Here is a 26,855-nt window from a genome sequence, read left to right as displayed (position 1 = left end):
GACTACAGTCTTATTAGATAAACACTGAATTTCCCTGTTTTTGTGTCTCTAAGGTGCCCACGGAGTGAGAGAGGAGCCCCGGTTTGTGACGGCGCGCGCCGGAGAGAGCGTGATCCTGGGGTGTGACGTGTCCCCTCCCCTGGATGGCCAGCAGCCTCCCTATGTGGTGGAGTGGTTCAAGTTTGGAGTGCCTATTCCCTTCTTCATCAACTTCCGCTTCTACCCGCCTCATGTGGATCCAGAGTACACTGGTAAGGCAGCTGTGAATGTGGCTAAGACGCTGCATAACAACCCAGCTCTGCAAGAATGCAGAGACGTTGTGAAAAGTCCCTTACAGATTCAGTTTAAAACTTTTAAATTAATGAGTAAGCATCTTGAAAGAAGCATTGGGAGCATCTCGGAAGGAACCAAGGTCAAGACCTCTATAGTTTCCAAGCATTGTAAATCAGCTGGACTGTTTATGCTATGCCAGTGGGAGATACAAAGTTCAACAGTGACTATAAAAGATAGAAGGACATCATTAAATGCAAGCCAAAGGGAGACTGAAACACACATAATCCATGTAATCTAAAGACCTTTTCACACAGCACTAGTATAACCAATGGAGTTCATTTAATATAAAAATCCCCCCCTTAGTCTGCACTGTCTGTGGTGCATAGTCTGTATTTTATCTCAAAGTTACATCTTCCCCCAGATCCAATGTTTTGCACATTTGCATCCTAATGTTACTAATTAGCTTCCACATAATAAGAGTTGACCTTGTTAAATGATTGATAAATGTTGGCATAAATGCTGCTATTTATGTCAAACCATCTCTTCATCTTTGGAGAATATTGTGATGGATTTATCCCTGAATCTGCCTCTGTGCTGTGTAGCAAAAACTGACATCCTCAAATTGCTCCCATAATGCTAAACGTACTTTATCGTTGTCAAAACATCCTCGGCTAGAAAATGAATATGAATTTTTCCCAAAATGTCACATCACTCCTTTTAACTTCCAAAGCTAACAGTTAAAACACAACTATGTATTTGTGAAGTTTTGTAACCAAGTATTACCTTTTTTTACTGACCATGTTATCGACCAACACGACTGCTTCAACATATATTACTTTCTTAAGCATCTCTATTACTGGCATCTCTATTTCTAACCACAATATGTGAAACCCTAACAATGATGTCCCTACATCAGAATATGACGTGGGTCTCAAACTGTGGTAAATACATCATTCAAAGTGTATCAATCTGAAGAATACAGTACTGAAATATAACTTCAAAAACGTTTGAGATGTAAGCCATAATCATTATTTAATCATTTCATGATTTAACATTGTATAGCTTTCCGTCATTGATGCAGATCTAATTTAAAGCTTATGTCTGTAAGCAGAGCTGTTTCTTTCAACCAGCTAAACGTATCACTGTCCAAATGTGCTGTGTCCACATACCTGCCAATCCTATTTCACTGAGAAGATTGACCCACAAATTCAGCTGGATCTGGTGTTTTTTCCCTCAGAATGGGACTTGAGTGGTTTGGCCTGTAAGTGTAAAGCCTGGTACAGTTCACTGAGGCCCTCAGGTACTGAGAGGTTCTTGGTTTCTTGTACTGCTCTTGTCTCATTTTGAACATTGCGTTCAGGCCTGTGCATCTGCAAAGAGGGAAATAACTGCACCTCAGCAATTTACGACTACATTGTACATACATTCCTACCTACACGGTCTGGTGACAATGCAGCACAGGGCACGTACAGTACAGAGTCAATACAATATATCAAACCCTGACATGTAGTACATATAGAGGAGCAAAGGTAATCTAATGAAAATACAGCTTGAAAATCAAAGCTTGTATGAGGCCGTAACACAAAAATGAATTCCATTTAATTGAAGATTGACTCACAGGATGTATTAAACCTGCATTAACTGATTGTTTGGCCACCTGGGGGCATATGAGACAGGCTGTAAACAAAGACTGACATACACTCAGTGGCTACAGACTTGTTTCTGTTATTCATCTTACACTCATGAATGCAAATTGATGTAACAAAAAAAAAAGTAATAACTGAATATAATCTATAATCTTCATATGAGTTTGATCACTACATATGATTCCATTAGTTCTAGTTTTGAGTGTCCTTTTAAAGTAATAACTCAAAGTTTTTTTAATTGTTTTATTAAACCAGGTAATTAACCCATTGAGACCAAGATCCCTTTCACAAGGGTGACCTGGCTAAGAGGGCAACAGCACACGTCATAATAAATATTACATGATTAAGAACAGACAGTTTAAAATCATCACAGGAACGCAAGGCATAGTTGCTTCTGGTTCTCTGGAGGTTAGAACAGAAATACGAAAGAACTAAACTAAAATGAGCTTTTTTAAATAAGACTCAGCCAGTGTATATACCTGCGCACCTTCAAAGATGGCCAATCAGATTTCGTATACAGGTCACAGTGATGAGTAAGGTGTCTACAACCACACAAATCTTTAGGCACAGTGATACACGGTGTCCAATGACTGTAAACATTTGGCAAGGCACCCATATACAGCACAGCTCCATAATCAGACAAAGGAAGAATGGTTGATGAAACAAGAAGTTTCCTCACTCTGAGCTAAAAGCAGGATTTATTTCTACAATAAAATCCTAGCTTCACCTTGAGTTTAGAGGCCAATTTGGCAATATGTGCTTTAAAAGACAGCTCACAGTCAATAAGAAAATCCCAGTACTTGTAATTTTTGACAAGCTCAATTTGATTTCCTTGGGAAGTTAGAATCAATGGGACATTAGCTGGTACTTCTCTTAAATGAGAAAACAACATGAGCTTTGTTTTATCATTGTTTAGGACCAACTTTAGTTCCCTCAGACGAGTTTGGACAACATTGAATGCTACCTGCAGAAACTCAAAAGCTTGTGCAACAGATGTTGAACAACAAAAGATGATGTTGTCATCGGCAGAAAAATTATACATGGCATTCAACAAATTTTCACACAGGTTATTGATATAAACAGAAAATAAAATGGGCCCTGAAATCGAACCTTGGGGCATCCCCTTTGAGATCTCTCAAAAGGAAGAGGCGGATCCTGCCATTTGCACGCATTGTGCTCTGTTTGACAAATAGTTGCCAAACCATGATGCTGCTTGATTTGATACGATAGTTGCTAACTTTTGAATCTGCTTTTTGGTACCGAGTCGGTAATAACAAGTTTTTTTGAGCACTTTTTTTTTCACTGTAAATTCCTGCATTATGTGGTCTAGAGCCTGGGATCACAAAATAAGAAAAATTTGATTTTATGTATTGTTATTTTTTGCAGTCTGGACACGGCATATCAAAATAGTAAAAATAATTCAAGGTACTCTAAAATTAAAACAAAGAATTGAAAAATGCTATTAAAGTTGAGTGTTAATTGTTTTACAATCTCAGAAGTGAAGCACCCAATATCACATTTGATCCATTATTAATAAGAAGATATTGATTGTAGTAGCTTTAAAATTAGGATAACAATAAATGTATGCTTTCGTTCATCTTGAAAAGAAGCTTCACACAACCTTTAAACCTCTCTCCCCTGGCGTAGACAATATGTTTGCCTCTGCTTTCACACAGGCTTCTTGCAGCAGGAAATTGGTTCCTCTGATGTTTCTTCGGTATCTGTGACAAGATGGCGAGCTGTCAGAATGGGGTCAGAATTATCCCTCCCTGTTCTCACCTCTTTACCGAGTACAAAAATTCCTGCCTGACCTGGTAATACGCTGTGAAATAAAAGGCAAAGCAGGGCTTGTCAAAAAGCTGGAGGATTCATTTCCCTGGAGTGAGCAGCCTTTCATGTGGACGTTAAAGATTTATCTTTTTTTATTTATATAAATAGGCTGAAAGTGGTGTAAATTATATTGAATTTTTTTGTAATTCCTCCCTGTGGGCTTTACAAGCAGGGTTGTTACTGCAAAAAGGACTAATGTCGGTGACTCACTGTCTGGGGAACCCTCCTTTTTATGTTGTAGTGGCCACTGTAGAAACTGCTGGATGCTGCTCTTTGTTTTCTGTAGCCTCCTGACGAGCGAGCAGCACGGAGCGAGCAGCGCTTTTCAAACAGCATCACTCTCCACGGTGAGATGTTGCCATGTGGCAGCAAGTCCACTGTAGAGGAATTACCAGTGAACAGATGCAACATGAATATGGCCGCTCTCATTACATAGATTAAAGTCGGTTCTGGGGATTGCATGTGCGTGGTGACAGTGTGATAATGACACTGGACTGAGGCTTTGGAGATTCTCTTTGGGGCCTTGCAGTCTCAAAGCTCATTTGGACTATTCCCATGAATTGTTATCGCTCAAAATGAATGAAATTGGTGAATTAGACTTAATGTGATTTTATTCCAACAAACAGCTGCTGCCAAACCAGAGAAGATTATCTGTCAATACTGTACTTACAGTATGAATCCAAATATTTTCAGCCTGCAGATTTTAATTACTGGAAATCCATCTACAGGGCAAACATTTTGTCTGAGTAAGTGAGCATTACCATTGTTCAATTTCCAGTCATACTCATTTTTGCGAATCTGTCGGTGTGTTCATTTTAATATGTAACTCAAAAGTCTTCAAAGAGAAGATAATATTTCTTCCCTCATTATATCTGTTTGTTTGACCTGTTTAATTCACTGCTAAATGGGAAATTTACAACTCCTCACAGACTCAAATCTATCCCCAACCATTTCGTTCGGTTTGTCCTGCAGCTATATGGAAATTACAACATTTAAAAACATCTATTTTTGTGCCCGCTCAAGTGATGATGCAATCAATAATTCAGATGTGCAGCTTGTGAAATGTAAGTGTCAGATCGTCCCGCTTTGGGACAAGCTTGTTGAAAACCAAATCATATCTCTCTCAGCACCATCTTTAGATGGAGCCTGTTCGATAAATATATAGATTTGCAACATTTATGCATTTCTTGTTCTCTTAAGCTGCATTTGCCTGCATAAACACAATGTGCCTCTTTCTTTATAAAAGTATCCTTCAGATGATACTTCAATGCAGCCTTTGCCTGATTTACCTCAATAAACTGTCTATTGAGTGTTTATTTGGGTTGTCTTTGCTTCTTTCCATGGATGACATGAGTACATTCACTGGCTTCTTTATTTGTGGATCTTTTGCTGCAATTGTTTTGTGAGTGTGTCTTTTTTCAGCTCGTTACTGCTGCTAGTGTTTCCTTCATCGTGCACCCTAGATGAAGTCTCTACATGAAATAAGTGCAGACAAATTAGGTCAGTAACATTAAAAACAGTCTCATACTGTTTAGCTGTTGTTAGAGGGTGTGGTGTAAAAATGTTTGCGGGGCTGAAAAAGAGCAAAAGGAACACTGAGAGTGGGGCAGTTGATGTTGGCTGCAATTTGTAGGGTAACTGTGCATGAAAGCTTCACAAGTCAAATCCCCAGTGTGACAGCTGTTTAGCAGGTCATCATACTGAGAGAAAAATCATCAAGTTAATATGTGTCTTGATGGGCCCGCTTATCACTGATCTTTGAGACAAATTTAGGAGATGCTCTCCAGATGGAGTATATTCATGTACAGTATGTTGATACAGTTTGAAGTTATCGGTTATCTTTCTTTCTTTTTTCTTAAGAATTTAGATAGCAACACAGCCTTCTTTATTTTACAAATGCATCAAGTAAGTGATGTGACATTATTCTCCTCCCACTCTTTTTTTCACAATCTCCAGCGAAGACCATCAATTTCTTCTTTTCTTCTTTTTTCTTCTTCAGTGAAATCATTCCTGTGACAATGGCTTTCTTTTTAACTCAAACAAATGAAACTTTTCTTGGATGTTCCCAAAGTATACTATACTCTAAGATGCTGTCACCCATCTCATCTTTAAAGTTATACTATATACTTCTCCCTCTTGCTCTATTAAACCAATCATTGGCCTAAAAATTGTTATGGTTTGTTTGTAGACCAGGTAGTATCATCCAGTAATGTTTCAAATGGAATTGGCTATATACAGGAAACAAGGCTAGGTTCAGAGCCAAAGGGATTACACAGAATCCCCGGAACCCTTCTGTGATTACGTAACAAATATTTTCCTTTAATTCATTTCTTTAAACGGACATCTGCATACAAGTGCAGCAAACAGTTGGCTCTTATGTTGCATCTAGACACCAACACCTTTCTTGCTTCTCATGTTGTCAGATTGCAAACAAAAGTAACAGAAAAGTAAGTGTCAGCTGGAAGTCTCTAACCAATGGCTACACAGGAAACCCCCAAACCTTTGCTGTTGCTCCCAGAGGCTATATCATTGTGTGATAGATGATGGTTTCCATCAGCATTGTATGCTTAATTTTTAATAGCTTGAATGTCATGGACACATGTTCCACACATAGCCTCAAATCAAGAAACTGCTCCCACACTGAAAAAATCTTGCTAATTTGTAAGTAAAATGATTCTCAGTGTCCAAAACTTGAGTGTGTGTCTGTGGAGTATTCGTACTGAGTGTGTAATAACGTACGCCAGGGAGTGGCTGTAGAAAGAGAATGGGAAAGAGGTTTTACCTGAACCCTGCATATCATTTTATCCTCCCATAAAGTGTAGCACACTGTGTCTGTCAACTCTCTCACAATGGATCTTTAGAGTTTTTCTAAACCTTTTTTATCCGACAAAACTCGTGACTTGATCTGAACAAGGTGTTAGCTGGTCTGTTTTCACAGCAGACAGAACCCTGTACTGTGTAAGTGGTGTATGCCCCAGGGGCCCGAGGCCTGACGTGGATACAGTGCTGTTAACTCTGTTTACAGCAGCACCGTCTCACTCTTTGACAAACGCGAGCTGAGGTAGATCCCCACCCTTCACACCACCAGCCACCCCACTCAGCACTTCAATGCCCAGGCAAAAATAGACCTGACTTTTTAAAGACAAGCTACCTTTTTACTGCAAGACTGCAGTCCCCACTTTTCTCTCTTCCTCTTTGCTGTATTGATTTCCTGCTTCTATCAGTTTTCTACCAAAGCTATGGCAGCAATCCCAGGGTTGGGGTATCTATCTATTGCATTTATACACAGTGCTGGTAGAGCAATTCAGCCCGCCCTCATCGTCGATATATTTGCCTGACGCTCAGTCTAAAGTAACAGGAAACAGTGCTTACAGTGTGTCTACACATCAAAGTTTGGAAAAATGCTCCATCTGAGAACACTCGTCAGACAGAGCAGCAGCGAGTGTTTTAGTCTGTTGGGCTGTCAAAGGCAGCCATGTGAGCAGCCGGCTGGAGGCTTGAAGACAGGCAGCTTAGAAGCTGAAGATTTCACCATGCCTGGTTTCCTGAACTTCTCTCATCCCCTTGTGATTCCCTACTTTTAGAATTCCAATTTATCCTGAGCCTTGAAGAAGGAAGCGTTTTTTAAGAAATAGATGATTTCTGTGAGGTGGAAGGCTGGACTTTCTCCATTTCGGACACACTTCATTTTAATTCAGCTGAAGATATGACTCCAAGGTAGCCTTATGTATAAATCCCAGTACTGGAAATATGATGGTTGGTGGTATTTCATTTAGGATGCTTTAGTGAGACATTCAGTCTGTGAAAGGTATACTTTAACATTTTGAGGATTATATTTTTTATGCTCTCTTGCCAAGATGAGATGAGAAAATGGGCACCACTCCAATCTCTCTCTATAACTCATGAAGCTAGGACATGGTTAGTTAAAAGTTCGCCAAGCATAGGGACTGTAAGCTGGGGAGGAGCCTCCTCTGAGTATAAATTTAACCACAATTCAAGACTATTTAGTGCCCTCATTATAAAGTCTTTCTGTAAAATGGGATATGCATACTGGATATCATCAAAGATCATTGTATACTATATTTTTACAAAATAAAACATTTATTTGGCATATTGTTTAAGATTCTAGTTCTCAACTAATTTAGTTTTAAATACGGGACATCCGGGGTAAAAATGGGACGGTTGGCAACCCTTCTCCAGACAGAGCGAGGTTATAACTTGCGTGTTGGTCCTAGTACTAAAGTTATTGAGGTATTGTCAATGACAAATGTAAAAAAAAATCACAAGATAACAAGAAGTAGCCTATGTTACTATTTTGCTCGTCTTCCTTTGAGTTTGGATTGCATCTGGAGTCCGTGCTTTATGCTCTTTTCTGTTTCCTCCAACAGTCCAGAGACTGGAAAGTTGGTCTGAGTGAAGGCTCTAAATTGTCCGTGGGTATGACTGTATAGTAAGTGTTTTCGTCTCTGTTAACTCTGTGAGAGACTGGATAACTTGGTGTTTTCCTGCCTTCCATCTCGTGCTTGGAAATGCTCCAGACTGCTGTAGGTGGTCCCTGCTATATTGAATCTCTGCAGAAAATGACAGGAACTGGGAGAAGCATCATGTAATGTAGGAATGGAAGAACATATTTGATCCCTTATTTTAACAAATCTTTAAAAGAAATGCATTTTTCTGTTTCAGTTTCAGAAATCAGTTTCCTGTTAAATAGCAAAAAGGGACTTCTTTAGAAGCTAAAGACTTCCAGTACATCATAAAAAAGTTAAAGTAAAGCACTTAACCTCCAACTGCTCTTGTATGACTGATGTCTTGCAGAGACCATGAGGCTAAGTGTGATTTTAAAAGGAGTGAACAAGGAGGGCTGAAAAAGAGCAAGCAGGTTTTCTTAAAAAGCAGGAACAGACCTATTGCACAGATTGGCAGTCAGTTTTTTATTTTATTAATGTATTTTCTATTCTCTCTGTCTCCAGGTAGAGCCTCTCTGCATGGGAAGGCCTCCTTACAAATTGACCCAGTTCGCTCCGAGGACCAGGGCTGGTACGAATGCAGGGTCCTGATGCTGGAGCAACAGTACGACACCTTCCACAACGGCAGCTGGGTGCACCTCACGGTCAATGGTAAGTCACCTGCACACACCCCACAGACACCAGAAAGATATGTGTTAAGATTCAATATTCTGTTTACTTGTCATTTTCCAATTTATCTGCATTAAAGACAAAAGGCTGTTATCCCAGCTCCCCAGCAGTGTAACAGGAAATAACATAAATATACCTAAAACAACAACCTCCCATAAATAACAACCCTAATAAAGAATTAAATATTTTCTGAATGTACTGTAAAAATTAAAAGAATTAAAATAACAGTAGCTGAGATTAAAACACTTGTAATTAAGAAACAAGCAATAAAAATAACTGCATACTGTTAGTAACATAGTCATTCAATGTTATTTGTCGGTGGAAGTGAATGGAAAAACATATACAGGTCATAACAGGACATTTTATCTCAGAAAATTAATTGCCCATTCCAATATTCAAATACAATATTTTGCCAACTATATTTCCCCCTTCTCAACCTAGAAGGATAGATTTTGAAATCTTATTGTATGTAGGACATTTATACGCTGATGCGTTCATTTGTATTGCTGCTTGATAAAAGTCTTCTTTTGTCTTTTATTTCTGGTAAAGAAACAGTAAAAAAAAAAAAAAACTGATCAGGTTTCGGCTCTAAAGAAAGCTCACGCATCCAGTGACCCGTTGTTCATGGCACATCTGAATGAGTGACCGTTATTCACAGTTTCAGATCACTACTGCATCTCTTTTTCAAAAGGCCTGGGGTAAAAAGGGCTGAGAGGCTGGTTAGGGAAGAATTGATTGTGGCCTGTTTAAGGCGGTTCCGGCAGGGATCGTCTGTGATAGTCTGAGAGCGATCAAAGTGATGACCAGGCGGAAAAAAAATCTGCACCTTTGCATTTCCCAGGAAAGCCCCAGTGGCTTAAAGAACCCTATATGTGAAGTGTGTCTTCACATTGTTGCAGAGACAAAGATGCCTTTGTGTTTCATCTTTTTCAACCCTACATCTGCTTTTTTTTTTTTTGCAGATGCATACTACACAATGTATATTCATCAAATGCATGACTTAGTTATTTGTATTTGGTAAATGTCAGCTTGAGAATATCTCTTAAACAGGCAATGAATAGCTATTAATTCTCGTGTTTTAAGGTTTTTTACTGGTCTCTAACTGCACAAAGCTGCGATCCTTCATGGGCTGTTAGAGAAAGATTTTGCTTGCAGAATAACGTCGAGCTCTTTCACATGTATATTTGGCGCTTGCTGTTTGACTAGTGTGTGAAACTCATGCATATTTAATTTGGCCGTGCATATGTTTTACAGTGAAAGCAATTCTTTTTGTTTGAATAATGATTATAACACAGAAATACTGCATAAAGAACCATTTATTAAGTCCTCCGAGCTGCATGATCACTTGGGAATGAGAAATGCTGATATGTATAAATGGTAATTAAAACGCACAACATAATGTTTCCTATGTATACTGTGTCTGTTGTGTCCGCAAACAACACGCTGCAAATGTCTCGGCCCTGTGTTTCTGTGTTTTACATCGATGTTGACATGAGAGCGTCTCGTTTGAAGGCAGCTGAATGAGAGCTCTGTCTGCAGGGTTGAAGTTGTGGCTGAAGAGCGAATACTCTGCCGTCACCTGCACACTCTGGTGATGTTTGGTGTCTGTGTATTTGTGTGTCTGTGTTTCTCTATAGCTTGGCTCATCAGTATTCACTCTTAACTTTAACCGTTCCCTCCCTCCCTCTCCCTCCTCTGCTACTCTTCACGTCCTTCAAAAGAGGCTGAGACTTTTAGGCTGCAGTAGAACTAATAATATCCTTGATTATTATATATTTGGTGTATTGCAAGATAGTATGAACTCGTGTCTTGATTTCCTTCAACTCGTATTGTATACATAACATACATAGCCACTTGGACCCCGGCTTTCTACTTTGAGGACTGCAGCCTCTGTACATGGGGCATGCAAACTATCTGCTTGGCTACTGGCTCCCCCAGTTTTCTACTTTTTTTTGATGCCTTGAATTATTCAATTTATCGGCCACCTTTCCGTTTTCTGAAGTCAGAAGTCTTTAATATCTTGCCCCTGCTTGTAGGTAATTCATTAGCAGGCTCGCGAATAAGCTAGGTAACCATCATTTTTCCACCGAATGAGTTTCTATTACGGGTGCTGTAATTTTTCTATTTAAGTAAAGAAGCTAAAAGAACACAACGCTTTCTGGCACCAACTGTGTGTCCAAAAATAAAAACACAGACGCTGATACCTGCTAAAAACAAACACGAGCTCTGACTTCTGGTATTCGGATGACAGAATCCCCAAAACAACTACAATACGGCCGAGAAGTTCATTTCAGTGACTGAATTAGTTAGCAGAAAGCTACAGTATCCACCTTTCACTCACAGCAACCATGTCCCTAATAATGCCTGACCTTAATCTGTAGGATAATTTAATTGACTGAGTTATGTTGAAATGTAACCCCTTCACAGATGTCATGGTGAGAGAAATAAGCTACAACTTTATTTCTCCGCCTCTCCTGAGTGCTTGTGGGACTAGCTATAGAGATGCAGTTTAAATGTGGGGTAGAAAAAGCCTTTAACTGGTGTTAGTTTCAGGGTTTTTATTTCAACTAGACAGTCATGTCATAAGCAGCACTTGTTTCAGAGTCTAGACATCCAAACAGGAATTCATATGTAGACTTTATGGTACTGTTGTCCTCTAAATGGACGTCTGTGAGGGAAGCAGGTGCCATTTTCGTCTGGCCTCCACACAGACATTAAGGGCACCCATTTCCTTTGGCTGTTGAGATTTGCATACACTCCTCCTTTGAGTTCCTGTTCGCTGGCCTTAACTTCCTGCCAAGCGGACAGGGGATTCGTGCCCACTCAGTGGCAGGTGTCAGATGGCAAGGCCTTGTGCCCGAAAAAGACACTAAGGCCACTCTGTCTCTCTGCCCACCCCTCCTCCCCCTCCCCCTCCCCCTCCTCTCCTGTCTCGTCTCCGCCTGTCTCTCCTTTCTCTTCATGTTTCAAGCATCAGCAGGCTTTTCAGAGATCAAAAAAAAAAATACAAGAACAACCACCATTTTCTGATGGTTTTAAGTTCACCATCTACTCTGAAAGACAAACCCTGTCACTGAGTCACTGCGTTACTTATTCACTGGCATTAATGGCCCATTAGTTTGACCCAGCTGGGGCTAAAATGAGGCTCATTGGTCCACCAGCTTCATATATTTCTCTTGTGTGTATGCCCGTCAGTCACTATTAATGTGCCCACAAGTAGAGCCCAGTCATCCTCAGGCCCATGTGAGACCACATGATACAGATTAAAATAATAAGTAGATTTTTTCTTTACATTCTGCAAATTGCTCACATGAGCTCAATTGAAACTGAGCATAGTAGCGTACTAGTTTTACCATCACCGATGGGCATGTCTTGAAGCGTGATCTGTTGCACCTGAATCCTCACCTGACAGTGATGTGACAGTGTGCTGTCACATCCCTGAGTGCACTTCTACACCACTGCAGCAATGTGAGAAGTAAATATTTGTTAAAGTCCCCATGAAATGAAAAATACATGTCCCCTGTTTAAATCCAGGGCTCCTATGTTAAATGTTCATTCATCTGCAATTATATCTGCCACATATATTTCAATAAATCAAAAATCCTGTAAAATGTTTCAAATGTCCTATGACTCATTCTGTACGCAGGGGGCGTTTGCTTATTTTATAATTTTATTTTAAGCATTAAAATGCTTTGGCGAAGCTTACGATCCAATCAAATTCATCCCAGCGTTATGTCCCGCCTTCTATCTTCAATGAAAGTGCACAACTTATAGAACATAGGGGTGCATAGTCTGTCCGTGTCATGAGTTTATCATTTTTAACATAATATTTACTTGTGTGATCCTGCCACAGAAATAAGGTATGACGTGAGTGTGGCAGTGATTTCATGATTCCCCCTGTTTCTTTTCTGTATTAAAAAATATAATAATCCAGAATTTTATGGCACTTTCAGTGCAGGAGAGACAGGCGAGTCTCCCTGAGTGCCGCCTACTTCTACTCCGTTACAGTTTCCAGTGAAACACACGTTACGCCTTTGAGGCTCATGATGTGAAATCAATGAAAAATGTGTACTGTATGCTGCTGTATTCTCAGAGGAGCAGAGACAACAAAAGAGAGACCAGGGGAGGGAATCAAGCCATTCAGACACACTCCTGAGTTAGTGAGCAAGCAACAGCCACTGTAGGCCTTCAAAGCATGAGGCTGAATCCTGCGTTTGAGCATCCAGGCCATCTGCTGATGAGCTGTGTGAAGAAGAACTATGTACATGCAGCATCTTCAAGCATCTTTTAATGTATATAATTGATGAAGAGATGCAGTAAGTAGGGCAAAACTGGGATGTGCCGCTTACTTTTTTTTGTAGAGCAACTCCCAGGTTTCCCCGCCATGCTCACACTTTCTGTGTGACGAGCCGTACCTGACGGCGTGAAACAACTCCCAGGTTGACCAATGTACCTGCTGCTGTCACCACTATGTGTGCCGCCTATTTCCTGTCAGCTGACGCTTTATCCCTCGAGGGAAGTCTTAATTAGGATTAGAATTAGCACATGATGGAATAAGCACCCAGCTGCTTTAGGTAAATGAACCAATAACACAAAGTAAAAATTCTTAATTACAAGTAGATTTATTCAAAGTTATCAAAGTAAAAATTTTCCTGCAGATACAGTGAAAGGACCATGTTTTTATATGTTGATATATTTTGTATATTAGGTGAAGAAAAAGGTTTTGCATTCATGTTGGAGCAGCATTTTACTGCGCTGCAAATTTGAGCCCTCTTGAAGTGATGGGAAAGGAAAGAGAACTTTTTAAGAAGAATATTTGTCAAGTTTTATCTTTTACTTTTGACTTTAAAAAAAGGTCTGATCTCCTTTTGAGCCTCAAACAATTATTTCAATACAACTTAATGAAACATTTAAAGGGATAAGTCTTAATCCTGTACTCGGTTTTTAACTACATGTACACGAACGCATGACATAAGCCTTGCGTATCCTACAGATGTTTGGAGCGTTGGTTGTGCACGTCCTCAGAATTTAATGCTACGTGTCTGCGAGATGCTGTATGCATATAACAGCCTCGAGCATTGTAGAGTTGAGAGGTGATGAGACAGGATGCAACAATGTTGGAGAAACCAGAGAGCTGCTACAAGGCTGGCAGAAAGTTTAAAAAAAAAAAAAAAAAAAAAAAGTTAACAGGTCAAATGTTTAACTATGCTATGTTTGTTTAAATTACACCATAAAAATCCAGAATCTCTACTTTGGTGTTTTACTCGGTCTGATTTATCTTGTGCTCCCTCTAGAGGAATCCTCCAGTAATGCGTGTTGTACATAGTTTTACAAATCTGAACATTTACGTTCACGATGAAGCAGGTTGTTAACATGTGGTTCAAAAGCCAGTATATTTGAGCTATTAGATCACTAACTTTTAAGTCAGTATTTTGCTCTGAATTGTAACAAAGGAACATTAGTGATACAGAAGTGATGTTCAAGACGCTGCAAGTTGTTCTTAAGTATATTACATTAGTTAAACTTACATTTACATTTCAGCACCTATACTGTACTTAGCAGTGGGCTCTGTAGTCTTAGTGATTAGATAATTAGGATTCATCAAACCTCCTAGTGTGAGTCAATGCAGTATATCTAAAAGCACAGTCTCATAGTGATGCATGTGCACAATGGTCCCTCTTTGGTTACTAACATGGTGCATCATGAGCTTTTTCATTTAGCTGTTGACCTGTCTGCTGCATCAGGAAGGGAAACATAAACCAATGATGCATTTTATTAGGATCTCCATTAATCTACTGTATCAAATAATGCGATGAGTATTTCGAGAGTGGCAGGGCGGCATGGACGGGCAGATGTCTAAATGTGCTAATTGGCCGATTTGTACTCCATTCCAGGTGCTTGTCTGAAGCGTGGCATTGCTCCCAGCGGCAAAGCGCTGACCCACTTGTTTAGCAGCACCTTTTCTCTCTTTAACTAAACAGGGTGCCGCTATTCATAATGAAAATACTATGTTGAAACACTGAAAGCAGCTGGCGGAGTTGGACTGCAGAAGAAAGGGGTAAAGCTCCCCTGTGGCTGTTAGTGAAGCTCAGTCACATCATCAGAAACTCAGTGATGTCACTAAGCGGTGTCTTAAACTGTTAAAGGGTAAACTGCACCATAAAGGAAAGAAATGGCGTCATCACCGTGTTCTCTCTGGTGTTACAGGAAACTGTGGGATCAACTGATATCTGGAAAAGTTTTATCCAAGTGTATGTTTATCCTAAGAGACCATTCAGGAACCATCCAAGTCTCGAGCTAAAGTTTATGAGTTTTAAGCTTCAGAAACTCATTTTCCACAGTAACTAGACCCCACTGAAAGAAACAGTTTTAAGATATCTATATTTTGCCATATAATCTGAGCATCTGAAACAGATGACAACACCAGACATTATATTCCAATCAAGTTTAAATAAAAAGAACACAGCTTCATTTCTGAACGCTATGACTTTATGATGTAAGGACCTCTGTTTTTTTCATTTCCCTCCACAGCCCCGCCTTCATTCACAGCGACGCCACCGCAGTATGTGGAGGCGAAAGAAGGAGGGAGCACTCTGCTCAGCTGCTCTGCCCAGGGAAATCCAAAACCAATGATCAGCTGGGTGAGGGAGGGGGAAGAGCTCGCCACCAACACTAAGTATTCGGTAAGAATGATCGTGAGTAATGGGCATAATTGGGATTTATGATTGTGGGCAAATATAGAAGCAGGGCTTGTGCACAGATGGTGTCATCCACTGAGTCCATCTGTACTGGAAGTGTGTTATGAACTACATCTCACGAAGGCTCAGATCTGTTTTTTCCATTGTTTTTCTGGAAAAAAAAAAGACAATATTTTGTGATAAAGACTCTGTCGAGGGATCACTGCATGGTGCTGAATGTTAAGTTTATGATATTTCACAGGCTTGAAAAACAATATGCTATGCACTAGGGATATAATCTGTGGAAAAACACTCTTACATTGAAAACACATGAAGTTAAGCTTTAAAGTTGACAACTAGTTTAAAGTTCTGGCCATTTGATTGGTTAATAACCATCAGGGAATTTATCAGCAAGACTATCAAGGAGAATCGTCCTGCTACTCTGTTTCTTTGCCCTTCCTGTTCTTTGTTTAATACGTTATTGCTTGTCCTGTGGATACACTCCCAGAAGTAGTCCATGTGATGTCATCATAAGATATTTCTGGCACAGCCTCAGTGCGGTTTGACAGCGGTGAAATTATGGTACATAAACCGCAACATCAGGTTTGTGGTGTCAGCTGTGTGGAATCAAAGACATTCAACACACTGCTGTGTTCGGGATGACTCAGAAGCACTCTAAAGCTTCAACAGACAGATGATTCATTACAGCCACAGGATGTTACATCCCGAGTCAAAGTTGCAGATGGTTAGAATCAAAATGATGTCAACATGATCAAATAAAACTTCTCGTAAAATCATTCGAAAAGTAAGAATTTGAGACAGAAAAACTTAATAATGCAAGAAAACATGTTGTTATCTCAGAAAAAAAAAGTACCGCATAACTTGCAAACAAAGTTTTTGTTTAAACTTCATGAAATGGAGAGGTCGTAAAGGCTGAAATACGTTTAGTTGTGTGTCAGGTTACATTTCAGAACCTATTTCCAGAGAGCATGAATTTAAAATATGAAATATTTTTTTTACAGCAATAGTGGATGTTTTTTTCCCCTTAATCTGAGTTAACTGTTCATCCGAGTGGCTTTCTGGGAGAAGACAGTTTTTGTGTGTGGTTGTTTCGGCGTACTGTGCTCTGTAGCACCTACCAGAGGCGAGGACTTTGAACAGATTTTGTGATGGGTCTGCAGACCCTGGATCAAACCATTGCCCTTTTATTTTTTAGCTATAATGTCCTCATCCAAAAATGAACACGCTCAATAAACATTTTGCAAAAGAGTGCTTTATTGGCAATACATAAGAACAACCACTTAAATGTAGGCTACAGGCATCATTCATCAGATGTAGCCCAAGCTAGCTGTTAGCTAACTGCAGAGTAATTGGTGTTAACAAGATGGTGAACATAACAAGTCCAAGAGCAATTGAGGGCGTTTTTCTTTAAGCCTGCAAGTGTTTTTGTTAAAGGTGAATTGATCGTTTGTTGCCTTCATGCCTTCACATTCACATACATCTTCGATAATTCAGTCTGCTGCAAGTGTTTTCAACACTTGGCTTCTGTGCGTGTGATACAGGCTGATGAGAGCAAACAGGAAGATCTGTGCAGGGCCTCCTCCTCCTTCTCCTCCTTCTCTTTCATTTTCCCCTCTTTGCTGCACCATCTCTCCCTCCAGTCGCCTCTTTTTAATACCGTTCCCTCCGTAAATGATTCGACAACATTCTGATGCATTATTAATCCCCCCTCTTCTGCATCAATATTACATTAGTCCTAATATGAATGTTACATTAAAAAAGAAAATCGCTAGTGAGAGCAAAATGCCGTTCTTCACTAGCCCCAGAGTTATATACTGAAACATGTAAAAGAAAAAAAAGAAAAAAAGAGCAGCACATTTATGAGCTTCCCTCATCCATTTGGATGTTTGAAGGGTATGTTCCAGGCTATAAAAAAAAAAGTCCTTCTCAGAGTGTTTGAGAGCGAGGGCGAGGATGAGGGGAATATTTGCTCAGTCACATTCTCAGATCCATGGAGAAGTCATGGAGAAAGGCAGGAATGTGACAGACTGAGTGAGAGAGGAGGAATCCTTCTTCTCTTCTCTTTACTTTACTTTATTACTTGATTTATTTGCACAGAACCGTTAACCAATGATACTAAACAGCGCTGTTGTGCAGGAGAGAACAGAAACGCAGAAGGGTTTTCTCCCAAAAGTGAACTTGGATAACAAGCAAACAAAAAAAAAAGAAAGAAGGAAAACAATGACAACCTCCTGCTGTTTCTGAGCCTGAATGTAGTCTCTCTCTCTCTCTCTCTCTCTCTCTCTCTCTCTCTCTCTCTCTGGATGTGTCAGAGGCAGAAGTCACAGAAATGGAGATTCTGCCTTCATCTCCTGCCTCACCTTATCTGAAGCTTCCTCCATCCCCTGTCCGCTTTCTCTCCTCATTTGCTGCAGACTTCCTCCTCCTCCTTTTCTTTAATCTTCTCTCCCCCACCTCAAATTGAGTTCAGCTATGGCACCGAAAGTACGGGGATGAACTGATGACTGTTACATATCAGGAGACTCTGTTTAGTTTATGGTATTGAAAGAATTCTACATTGAAAACTTTATGGGCTTTATAAATGTAATTGTTTGATCTAAAGGGGATTTGATTTTGAAACAGGACGGGCCTTAGTATGTTGGTGCATAACAATTGCAACAGTTAGAAACAAGAACTGTAAGGCAACAATATTCAGTACAGAAAAGTGAACGTATGATGTTTTACATGACTAATCTTTTCGAAGAAGGACGATTAGATTTGCAAAAATAGTTACTAAAGTGTACAACGTTCACATCTTCAAGAATGTTAATAATATGTGTAAGAAAGATAAAGATTTGCATAATGGTAACAGATGGAGTTACAGTACCTTTTCCTATCAGAACAGGAAAAGTTTTTTTTTTTTCCTGAAATCTTGAAACCAAAATAGCCATGTGGTGTTGGGTAATGATTTTTGTTTCTGTTCCAGCTCTGGAGAAATGTAAGCCATGGTCACACACACTGAGAGAAAAATGCATTATTGTTTGTAATGTGGATACTTGATAGATTGTGGTGCAACAAAAAACTCAATTTGGTCTTTACTGTAAGCCGTTTTATTGTCTGCCTGAGCAGAATGTTTAGATTTGACCTTCACAACTCTACCTTTACGAATCCTTTGAAAGATTTCCAAAGTAGTAAGATAAAATATCTCAGAGAAAATGTTAACATAAAAAGACAGCAGCTCAATGGCATTAGTAATTAGGAAGTTGAACCACTGCAATAAAAAAATGCAGAAAAAGCCAGAGTGTCGATACCGACGCATGTCATTAAAATACCTATTTTTACATTTCTTTATAAATCAATACACATTTCTTCATGGGCCTCAGAGCGATCTCTTCACACCATATAAGTGTTTAGTTTGCACTTGCGGCTCTCAGCAGGACGCACGTGTCGTTGTTAAAGCCGTGATGCACAAAGTGTGATCTTGTGATAGACAATGTGAGAGATGATGACTCAGTTTGCCAACAGACTGACAGAAGCTAAATGTTGCTCTGGTTGATCTACTCGCAGGGTCTCTTGTCTCTCCATAAAACATGTGAAGACAGATGAATGGGAATAATTCTGCGGGCGTAGCAGCTGCATGAATGGACACACTACAGCTGTGTGTGACTTGAATGGACAGAGCCTCTCGTAACCTGTTGCATTATTTATGAGGGTGTTTCTATTAGGGTTTGGTTAATGTGTTTCTTCAACACTTATTGCGTCTCATCAGTGAGCTGCACACAGGGATGCAGCAGCAGCAGCAGCAGCAGCAACACACAGCGAGACGTTTCCACAGCTACCACATGCAAGAATCAGAGCTGGAGTTAATTAAAGCATGACACATTTATGACTTCGTAGTGTTTGATGGATTTTCTTTAGAGAAGACTCTCACCCCAAACTCACTGATAGAGTGAAAAAACCCACCTGGGATTATTTTGTGCTTTACTCAAATAACTTCTTAAAAAATGTCATTTGATAAATCATTACATACTATACAACATTCATTAAAGTGATACAGCACATTTTTGCTTTTACAGTTTCTCACCTTTTTTTTTTTTGAAGAATTGAATATTAAATGAAGAGTAAAGGAAGTCAGAAGTGATGTACTGTTTTCTCTGGTCTCGGCTGAGTTGCCACCCAAACAATGGAAACGCTGGCCAAACAAAGGTCCAAATCACACCTACAAATAAGCCATAAGTGTCCCCAAGGAAAGCAAATCTTACAACTTAGAATTGTAACTTTAAACAAAAGTAAAGAGTCATTTAAAAGATATATATATTTCAATAGCTGTATCCAATATTCTTCAAAAAAATAATTTCCAACCACCCAGAGTTCAATGTAAGATCTTTGAGTGTGTCCAAAATTCAAAACTCAGAATTCAATTTTCAATCTCAGGAAGCTCTTTCTGAGAGCTCTTGTCTTAATCAAATCATTTCAACATGTTGTGTTAAAGACTTGATGTCATCTGTGTCTCCTGTATGTGCAGGTACATGATGGCAGTCTGAGCATCCTTGGCATCACTCGAGATGACAGAGGGGCGTACACATGTCGAGCCTACAGTGACCAGGGAGAGGTTCTCCACACCACCCGTCTGCTGGTTCAAGGTACTGTATCCATGAATAAGGGACACTGTCCTAAGGCTCTATGTATAAGAGATTAATAATTAGCGCTATTTACAGATACATTTGCAAGGATCATGAGTATTTGATAAGAAATTAAAAAAACAGGTTTTCCAACTTTTTACCTCAGGCCAAATGTTCCATTTACATCAGTGAAGTAGTTACGTTTCATTATTTATACTTGGAGGCATTTTCTGTAGCAGCATTTTAAAGCAGAGCCCTGCAACCCCCTTGTGTGCTGATGTATCTAACATACAGCACCTCGTGAGTCTGTATCAGTCGGTCAATAGCTCAGTCTGGGGCCTGTGTGTGTGTGTGTGTGTGTCTGTACATGTATGTGTGTGTGCTCCTGTGCACAGAGTTGTGTGTACAACAGGATCTGTGTGTGAGAACGTCCCTGTCTGTCTCCGGTCCATTAACTAGGCTCTCTGCTAGACACAGATCAGATAGATGGCTGTGATGCCAGCCTGCAGCTCTCCCAGTCTCCTGATGCAGCGGGGCTGAGGGGGTGTTAACTGTGTGTATTTAACAGGAAACAGAGCATCTTGCCTTTATGCTAGAGTTATTTTAATGCCCTGCCTTCTGTAGGTGCAAACAGAGCAGAGGAATTACTCCCCTCTTTGTTCCAAGTGTGCAGTAAATGACTGTGCACAGACACTTCAAACACACATTAAAAAAAGTACCGTGTTTTAACCGTGTATAGCGTGAGCAGCGGTGCATGTAAAGCAACTGCATCAAGTCTGCAAGCCTTGATGTCTGCTTTTACTACAGTAGCTGTTCTCTCAAACACAGCACACTGCAGCAGTTGTTGTCCAACAGGATGAGACTACCTGTACATTCAGCTTCTGCACAAAAGAACACCATATGACCGTATGAAACACACTACTCTATACATGAGCTCTGCTGTTACCTAGTTATTTTTCATTAGACTTAATGTGGGTATGTAATCAGACCATGTCTGAGGAATTATGATATACATTCAAAAACCCTCTTTGCTCTACAGACATACGCTGTTTGCTTAAGCCTGATATATTAAGTTTATCAGAACATTACAGCCCACATTGCAAACTGTCGATAAGCATGCTTTTATTGCAGAACTGACTATTTTTGTCACATTAAAAAAAAGATATATATTTTTAAATCATTGGCGCGCCGGTGGTGTGCATGCCCTGTGTACAGTGGATGAAGTCCTCCAGACAGGTGGTCCGGGTTCAAATCTGACATTTGGCTTCTATCCTGCCTGTCGTTTCCCAGTTTCTCTCTCACCGAATTTAAAATAAGGGCCAAAAATAAAACATTTTGTTTGAATATGATCTAATGAGGAAAAACGTGACACTTGCTCCAGGATTGAGATCATTGCACATGCAAATATGTCCTTTGATTCAAATATAAAACAGAAATCAGTCCTTGCTCAATCTTTTGAAGACGTGGAATTCTTGTAGTTGTGAAAACAATTTGGAGGAAATAGTTTGTTGTTAGTCTACATTAGAAGACATCTTTAAATGAGTGCTGAACAAACCTTAGTTAATGTACTAGGTTCCTTTATTGGTTTTTAATGGCAGCAACATTTAGAAAAAAAGGGTTAAAATTAGTTTTATCAGACTTTTGAATTTTGGAACCTTACTCCAGGGGGGGGGGTTACGTGATTTAATCAAACTACGACGGATGACGTCCCTGTTATTCCTCATGCTTTTAAAGGAGTCTTACCTGCCATGTGAACGTCTGACCTTTACAACAAAGCCACTGTGATAATCATGTTAACCTGTGTTGAATTTAACACCGGAATACAAATCAGTGTGATATGTGATAAAGGCAAATATGCTCCTTATGAGACTCTGTATGAGTACCTTTAAGAAATAAAAACTAAAGAGTGCTACAAGTCTTATGTACATCAGGACAGACGTTTTTTCCTGTAATCTTGCTGACGAACAAACAAACAGAAAACACAATGTCCTTGGCGTGTGTAATAAAATGTTTGCAGTGGATGTTGAGTCTGGCTGAGTGTTGGCATGAAGACCACTGTGAAATAAAAAGCGGGTTAGGATTATGACTCAGAGCAATAACAAACAGATATCTGAGGAGTCATGATTCTCACTCTGTGATCTGTTTTTAATTGTTGTGTGAGACAACCGCGCAGCGCCGCCAGCCGTCCCACCTAACGCATAAAAGCCGAGCACTCTGAGAGGGAAAATAAAGCTCAGGCTTGTATCTGGGCCCCTTCATAAAAGACAGCTTACCTTTCATGGCTCCTGCTGTTTTATTGAGAGTTTGGAGTAAACCTGGAGAACCTCAGGGCATGAAAAGGTTACTATGTGAGGCATGCAGAAGTTGACTACTATTAATGTTACAGTAGCTGCCTGCACCCTGTGTTTTACATCAGTCTGTAGTGTTATATTGTAAATAATGTAAAGTGTGTGCTCTCACTCTCCCTGATCCTGAGATAAATGTTAACAGCCCAATAGTTTAGTCAGCGTAGGCCTGCATGTGGTTCAACAGGATCTTTTTTATATCATTGAATAATACACTTTAACACTGACAGTAAGTACCTTCTTTTTTTTTTTTTTTTTGAGAAAAAAGAGCTGTGTGATGTCATTTGATTATTAATCAACACTATATCCATTTTATAGATGATGATTTTATCAGTAATTGGTCTTTTTAAAGGTTCAATATGTCAAATATCTACTGAATTAAATCATAACATTACCTTACTATAACATCAGACATTAAGAAACATGGTATTTTGAAGTGCTGGCTTCTCTGACAACAATGTAGCAGCCAGTATGTCCTTCTTCTAAAGTTTAAATTTATTTTAGTTTGTTTTAGATTTAACCAGAGAAGACAGGCCGTTTTAAGGCATTCCCACACGGCTGTTTTGGACGTCCTTCAATTTGCCAGACATAAGACCAGTTATCATGGCTTACCAAAGGTTGTTACAGCAGTGGAATCGGGTATGGGAACTGGCTTAGATATACAGTAGCTGATTCTACCCAACCTAAAAGCCACAGTATTTCTCTGGGATAAATATTGGAGATGATTTTGAAAAGTTAACACAGATAGATTTTGAGTCCGATGCAGAGCCGGCTAAACACTGAAGCTTCCACGTCCCGACATTGGCAACCCGTGTACTCATTGACTCTAGTGAAGAGGGGGAGACAGCTCTCTCCAATGTTTTGAATTTGGACTGCAGTACCCATTTTTTAAACACTACATTTCAGTTACATATTGCTCATTTAATGATTTCTATTGACGAGCAATAGTAAAGCAATTTTTTTTTTTTTTTTTATTTAACCTTTATTTAGATGAAATGATGAAAACCCAGAAAACTCTATTACAGAATATAGTGAACAGGAACAAAACCTAAAAATAAAAACTGTTGAGTGCTGAACCAAGACACAAGTGAGCAGGTTCGGATTTATTTTCACAAAGATGGCACTGCATATTATTTTTAGTCACTGTGTATAAACAGTGCTCATAAAAAAACAGATGTGTAAACGCAAGTATTGTATTTCAATGTAATGGAGACAAATCTTTGCAGACTTAATGACCACTCTAACCATTTGGTCATTACAAAAGTGCTTGGTCAGTTGAAAATATTGTTTGCAGTTCCTGCCCAAAGGAGATAAACTATAAAAAAAAATACAGCTTTTTGGTGGGACCATTAAAGTGTCTAAAAAATATTTCTCAAGAGAAAACTGATTCTATGACAATGTGTCAACTCAGGGTTTTTGTCTTAACAGCCCATATCTTTACTGTTTCTGTCTCACCCATCACTTGGTAGAACGTGTTTTAAATCTTCATGAACACTACTGTATATCCGCACAGATGTAGCAGGCACACAAAGTTAGCAGGTAGCTAGTTGTAGTAGAGCATGCAGCAGACTTTTCCTCAGGAATTTGTTGAAACCAAAAAAGGTTCAATCCCTTTTTGCAGCTTTACATGGTTAGGCGCATGTGCTGGACAAGCTACAACATTTGTTTTCTGTCTCTTCAGGGCCTCCATACATCGTCTCCCCACCAGAAAACGTCACTGTAAACATATCCCAGAATGCACTCTTCACCTGCCAAGCGGAGGCGTATCCCGGCAACCTGACGTACACCTGGTTCTGGGAGGAGGACAACGTCTACTTCAAGAAGTAAAGTTATGATCAAGTTCACTTCTGTACCGTAGCTGCGGTATCTCTCTGTAGAGAAAGACTTACTCAGTCATTCAAATCTTCAAATCAAGATTTTTACCCCGGGCTTTTGTGATGTGGGTGACATTGTGTGTCTCCAAGCCCTTTGCTTTGTGTGTGTGTGTGTGTGTGTCAGTGCCCTGTCCCGCTGCGGTCCCAGAGGCAGAGTGAGCGGCCTGGCGGGGGTCTGTCTGGACAGTGCCAGGCGAGTTAGTGCAGTCTGATGGCAATATCACATGACTCAGGCCTTGTGTCATCATGCAGCGCTGATCTGAAGCGTAGCCAGGACCTCTGCGGGGACTCCAGAGCCGGCCTTTAGACTCTGAGAGGGTTTCATAACTAAAGAGTGGCAGACAGAACAAGAAAGAAAGAAGAAGGAGTGAATGGGAGTTGGACTTCAAATAAAATAGTTTGTAAGGAAAGGAACTGAAATGTCCTACCCTCTTTAAACATCTTTTAATAAAGCCTATCCAAAAAAAATGTTCCCTTCCCTTCTGCAGAATAGTTACAGATCTATTAAAGAGAAATGCATCAAGATGTTTCTGGTATAAACCTTCATAAGGTATTACAAAGAGAGATGTAGTTTAAGATTACATGTAATTATAACATGTGTCATCATTCTAATGTTTTTCTATAAAACCACATTCTTGGTTTTATTCTCTCCCATCATACACATATATATATCATTTTATTTGTATTATTACATAACGTGTATAAATACATACAGACACATATGGAACATTTTAGATTACATCGTGTCATTTTATAGTCATGTACTGTATACAGTTCATCAAGTCATGGATGATACAGCTGCCCTACAGGATTTTCTTCACACAAACTCGTCTATAGTCTATATTAATGCTTATGTATGCAGTTTGTTCTAGTAATATCTCAATTATCTTTATTTTTCTTCATCATTGTTTTCATCTTCTGTCATCAACATGTCACTGTGCAACTTGAAGATCTTCATTCCAGCCCATAAAGTATTATATTATCTGATCATTTGGTTTATATATAGCACTTTTCAGAAAATTCCGAAACAAATATAGACGAGATCCTACAAAACTAAAAACTCACACAAGTCATGATGTTATGGATTTAGGCTGACTTGATTATCTATGATTTTTTATTTTCTTTACATTCTTAAGGTCGATTTGGAGCCATTTATAGGCACAGAAAAGGGTTGCTAATTCTAATCATGGTCTGTGGTAAAAAGGCAGTTTAATATCTTGGTTGTTCATGAATAAATGCCAAATAAGTAGTTGACCAAAGAATTTTGCGCAAACCCTTAAGATTTTTCAGAAGAGGTCAAATGTATTTTTAATAAACTAACAACACAGATGTTTGAAGTATTTGCCTCTTATTGAACCGACTTTGAAGCCGTGATAAAGAGTTGTATAAAAGGTTTGAAAGGACCTATCAGAAAACATTTTATTTAAGGACATATTCAGCATGATAGTAAGCTGTTGAGCTCTGTGCAGCTCCATCATTGCAGTGTTTAATTTTGAATAGTATCAGGGGGTAATAATGAAGGCTGTACCGTTTTGTGATAAAGGCAATTAGAAGATTTTTTTGAATCTCTCGCTCTGTACTCTGTGTTCCTTGGATCCCTGTCAGAGCTGAGCTGCTGTTTGACTCTCTGCTGCTCTCTTATGGCACCTTCACGTAATTCAGCCAAAGGAAAATGGGAAGAAGAAATTAGATGTGCTGCCTTATCCTCTCGGTGTGTTTCAGTAACACAGTGTGACAAAACGTCTTGTGTCTCCTTGCAGTGATTTGAAGCTTCGAGTGCGCATTCTCATCGACGGCACCCTCATCATCTTCCGGGTCAAGCCGGAGGATGCTGGGAAATACACCTGCAGTCCGAGCAACAGCCTCGGCATCTCGCCCTCGGCATCAGCCTACCTGACTGTTCAGTGTGAGTGTTACCGTGGCAACGAAGAGGAGGGGGAGGGGCGGAGAGACGGTACAGTGAGCTGTGTGTGTGAGAGGAGGGAGCAGTAGCGGCAGCAGCAGTATGGAGGCTGCTCGTGCTGGAGGCTGCCGGATTATTTGGCAGCGCTGCTACTTGTGCTGTAACGCAAAGTAACCTTCTTGAATTTCAAGGTCACATGTGGCAGAGAGGGAGCTTAATGCGTTTTTTACTGAGCTTCTTTGAACTCATCATATTCAGAGTGGATTTTAAGAATACAATTATTAACCAGTCCTCCTCTTTCCTGTGCTCAAAGACGGAGACCACTCATCCTCAGACTCCATTTGTTCCCCCTGGTCTCTTTAAAACTACCCTAAAATTAAACGGTGACCTTCCTGTTCATCAGCTTCAGACCAAAGAGAAAGGAACAGCACTTGTGCGTTGAGTTAATTTGCTCCCAAGTTGCTGCCCGTCATTGATTACTGTGCTACAGTATGAGAGAGAGCCAGGGGATTCACAGCACTGCAGGCACTGATTTCATCACTGGCCTCAA

The 26,855-nt window shown here is 39.7% G+C and overlaps 1 protein-coding gene across 4 annotated transcripts in view; it reads left to right on the top strand.

Moving 5' to 3' along the window:
* igsf9ba (immunoglobulin superfamily, member 9Ba) overlaps positions 1 to 26,855 on the top strand; it is a 67,240-nt gene that overhangs the window by 18,862 nt on the left and 21,523 nt on the right. For all 4 annotated transcript variants that reach the window (XM_065960327.1, XM_029281249.2, XM_065960328.1 and 1 more), the window contains exons 2-7: positions 54 to 251; positions 8,720 to 8,866; positions 15,416 to 15,567; positions 20,087 to 20,204; positions 24,210 to 24,351; positions 26,163 to 26,308. In XM_065960327.1, the coding sequence (XP_065816399.1) occupies positions 54 to 251; positions 8,720 to 8,866; positions 15,416 to 15,567; positions 20,087 to 20,204; positions 24,210 to 24,351; positions 26,163 to 26,308 (903 nt within the window). The remainder of the gene's footprint in view (positions 1 to 53; positions 252 to 8,719; positions 8,867 to 15,415; positions 15,568 to 20,086; positions 20,205 to 24,209; positions 24,352 to 26,162; positions 26,309 to 26,855) is intronic.

The sequence above is a fragment of the Labrus bergylta genome, chromosome 11, assembly GCF_963930695.1.
Source record: "Labrus bergylta chromosome 11, fLabBer1.1, whole genome shotgun sequence".
Lineage (NCBI taxonomy): Eukaryota > Metazoa > Chordata > Actinopteri > Labriformes > Labridae > Labrus > Labrus bergylta.
The sequence above is the reverse complement of the archived record's forward strand: the minus strand, read 5'-3'. Positions and strand labels throughout refer to the sequence as shown.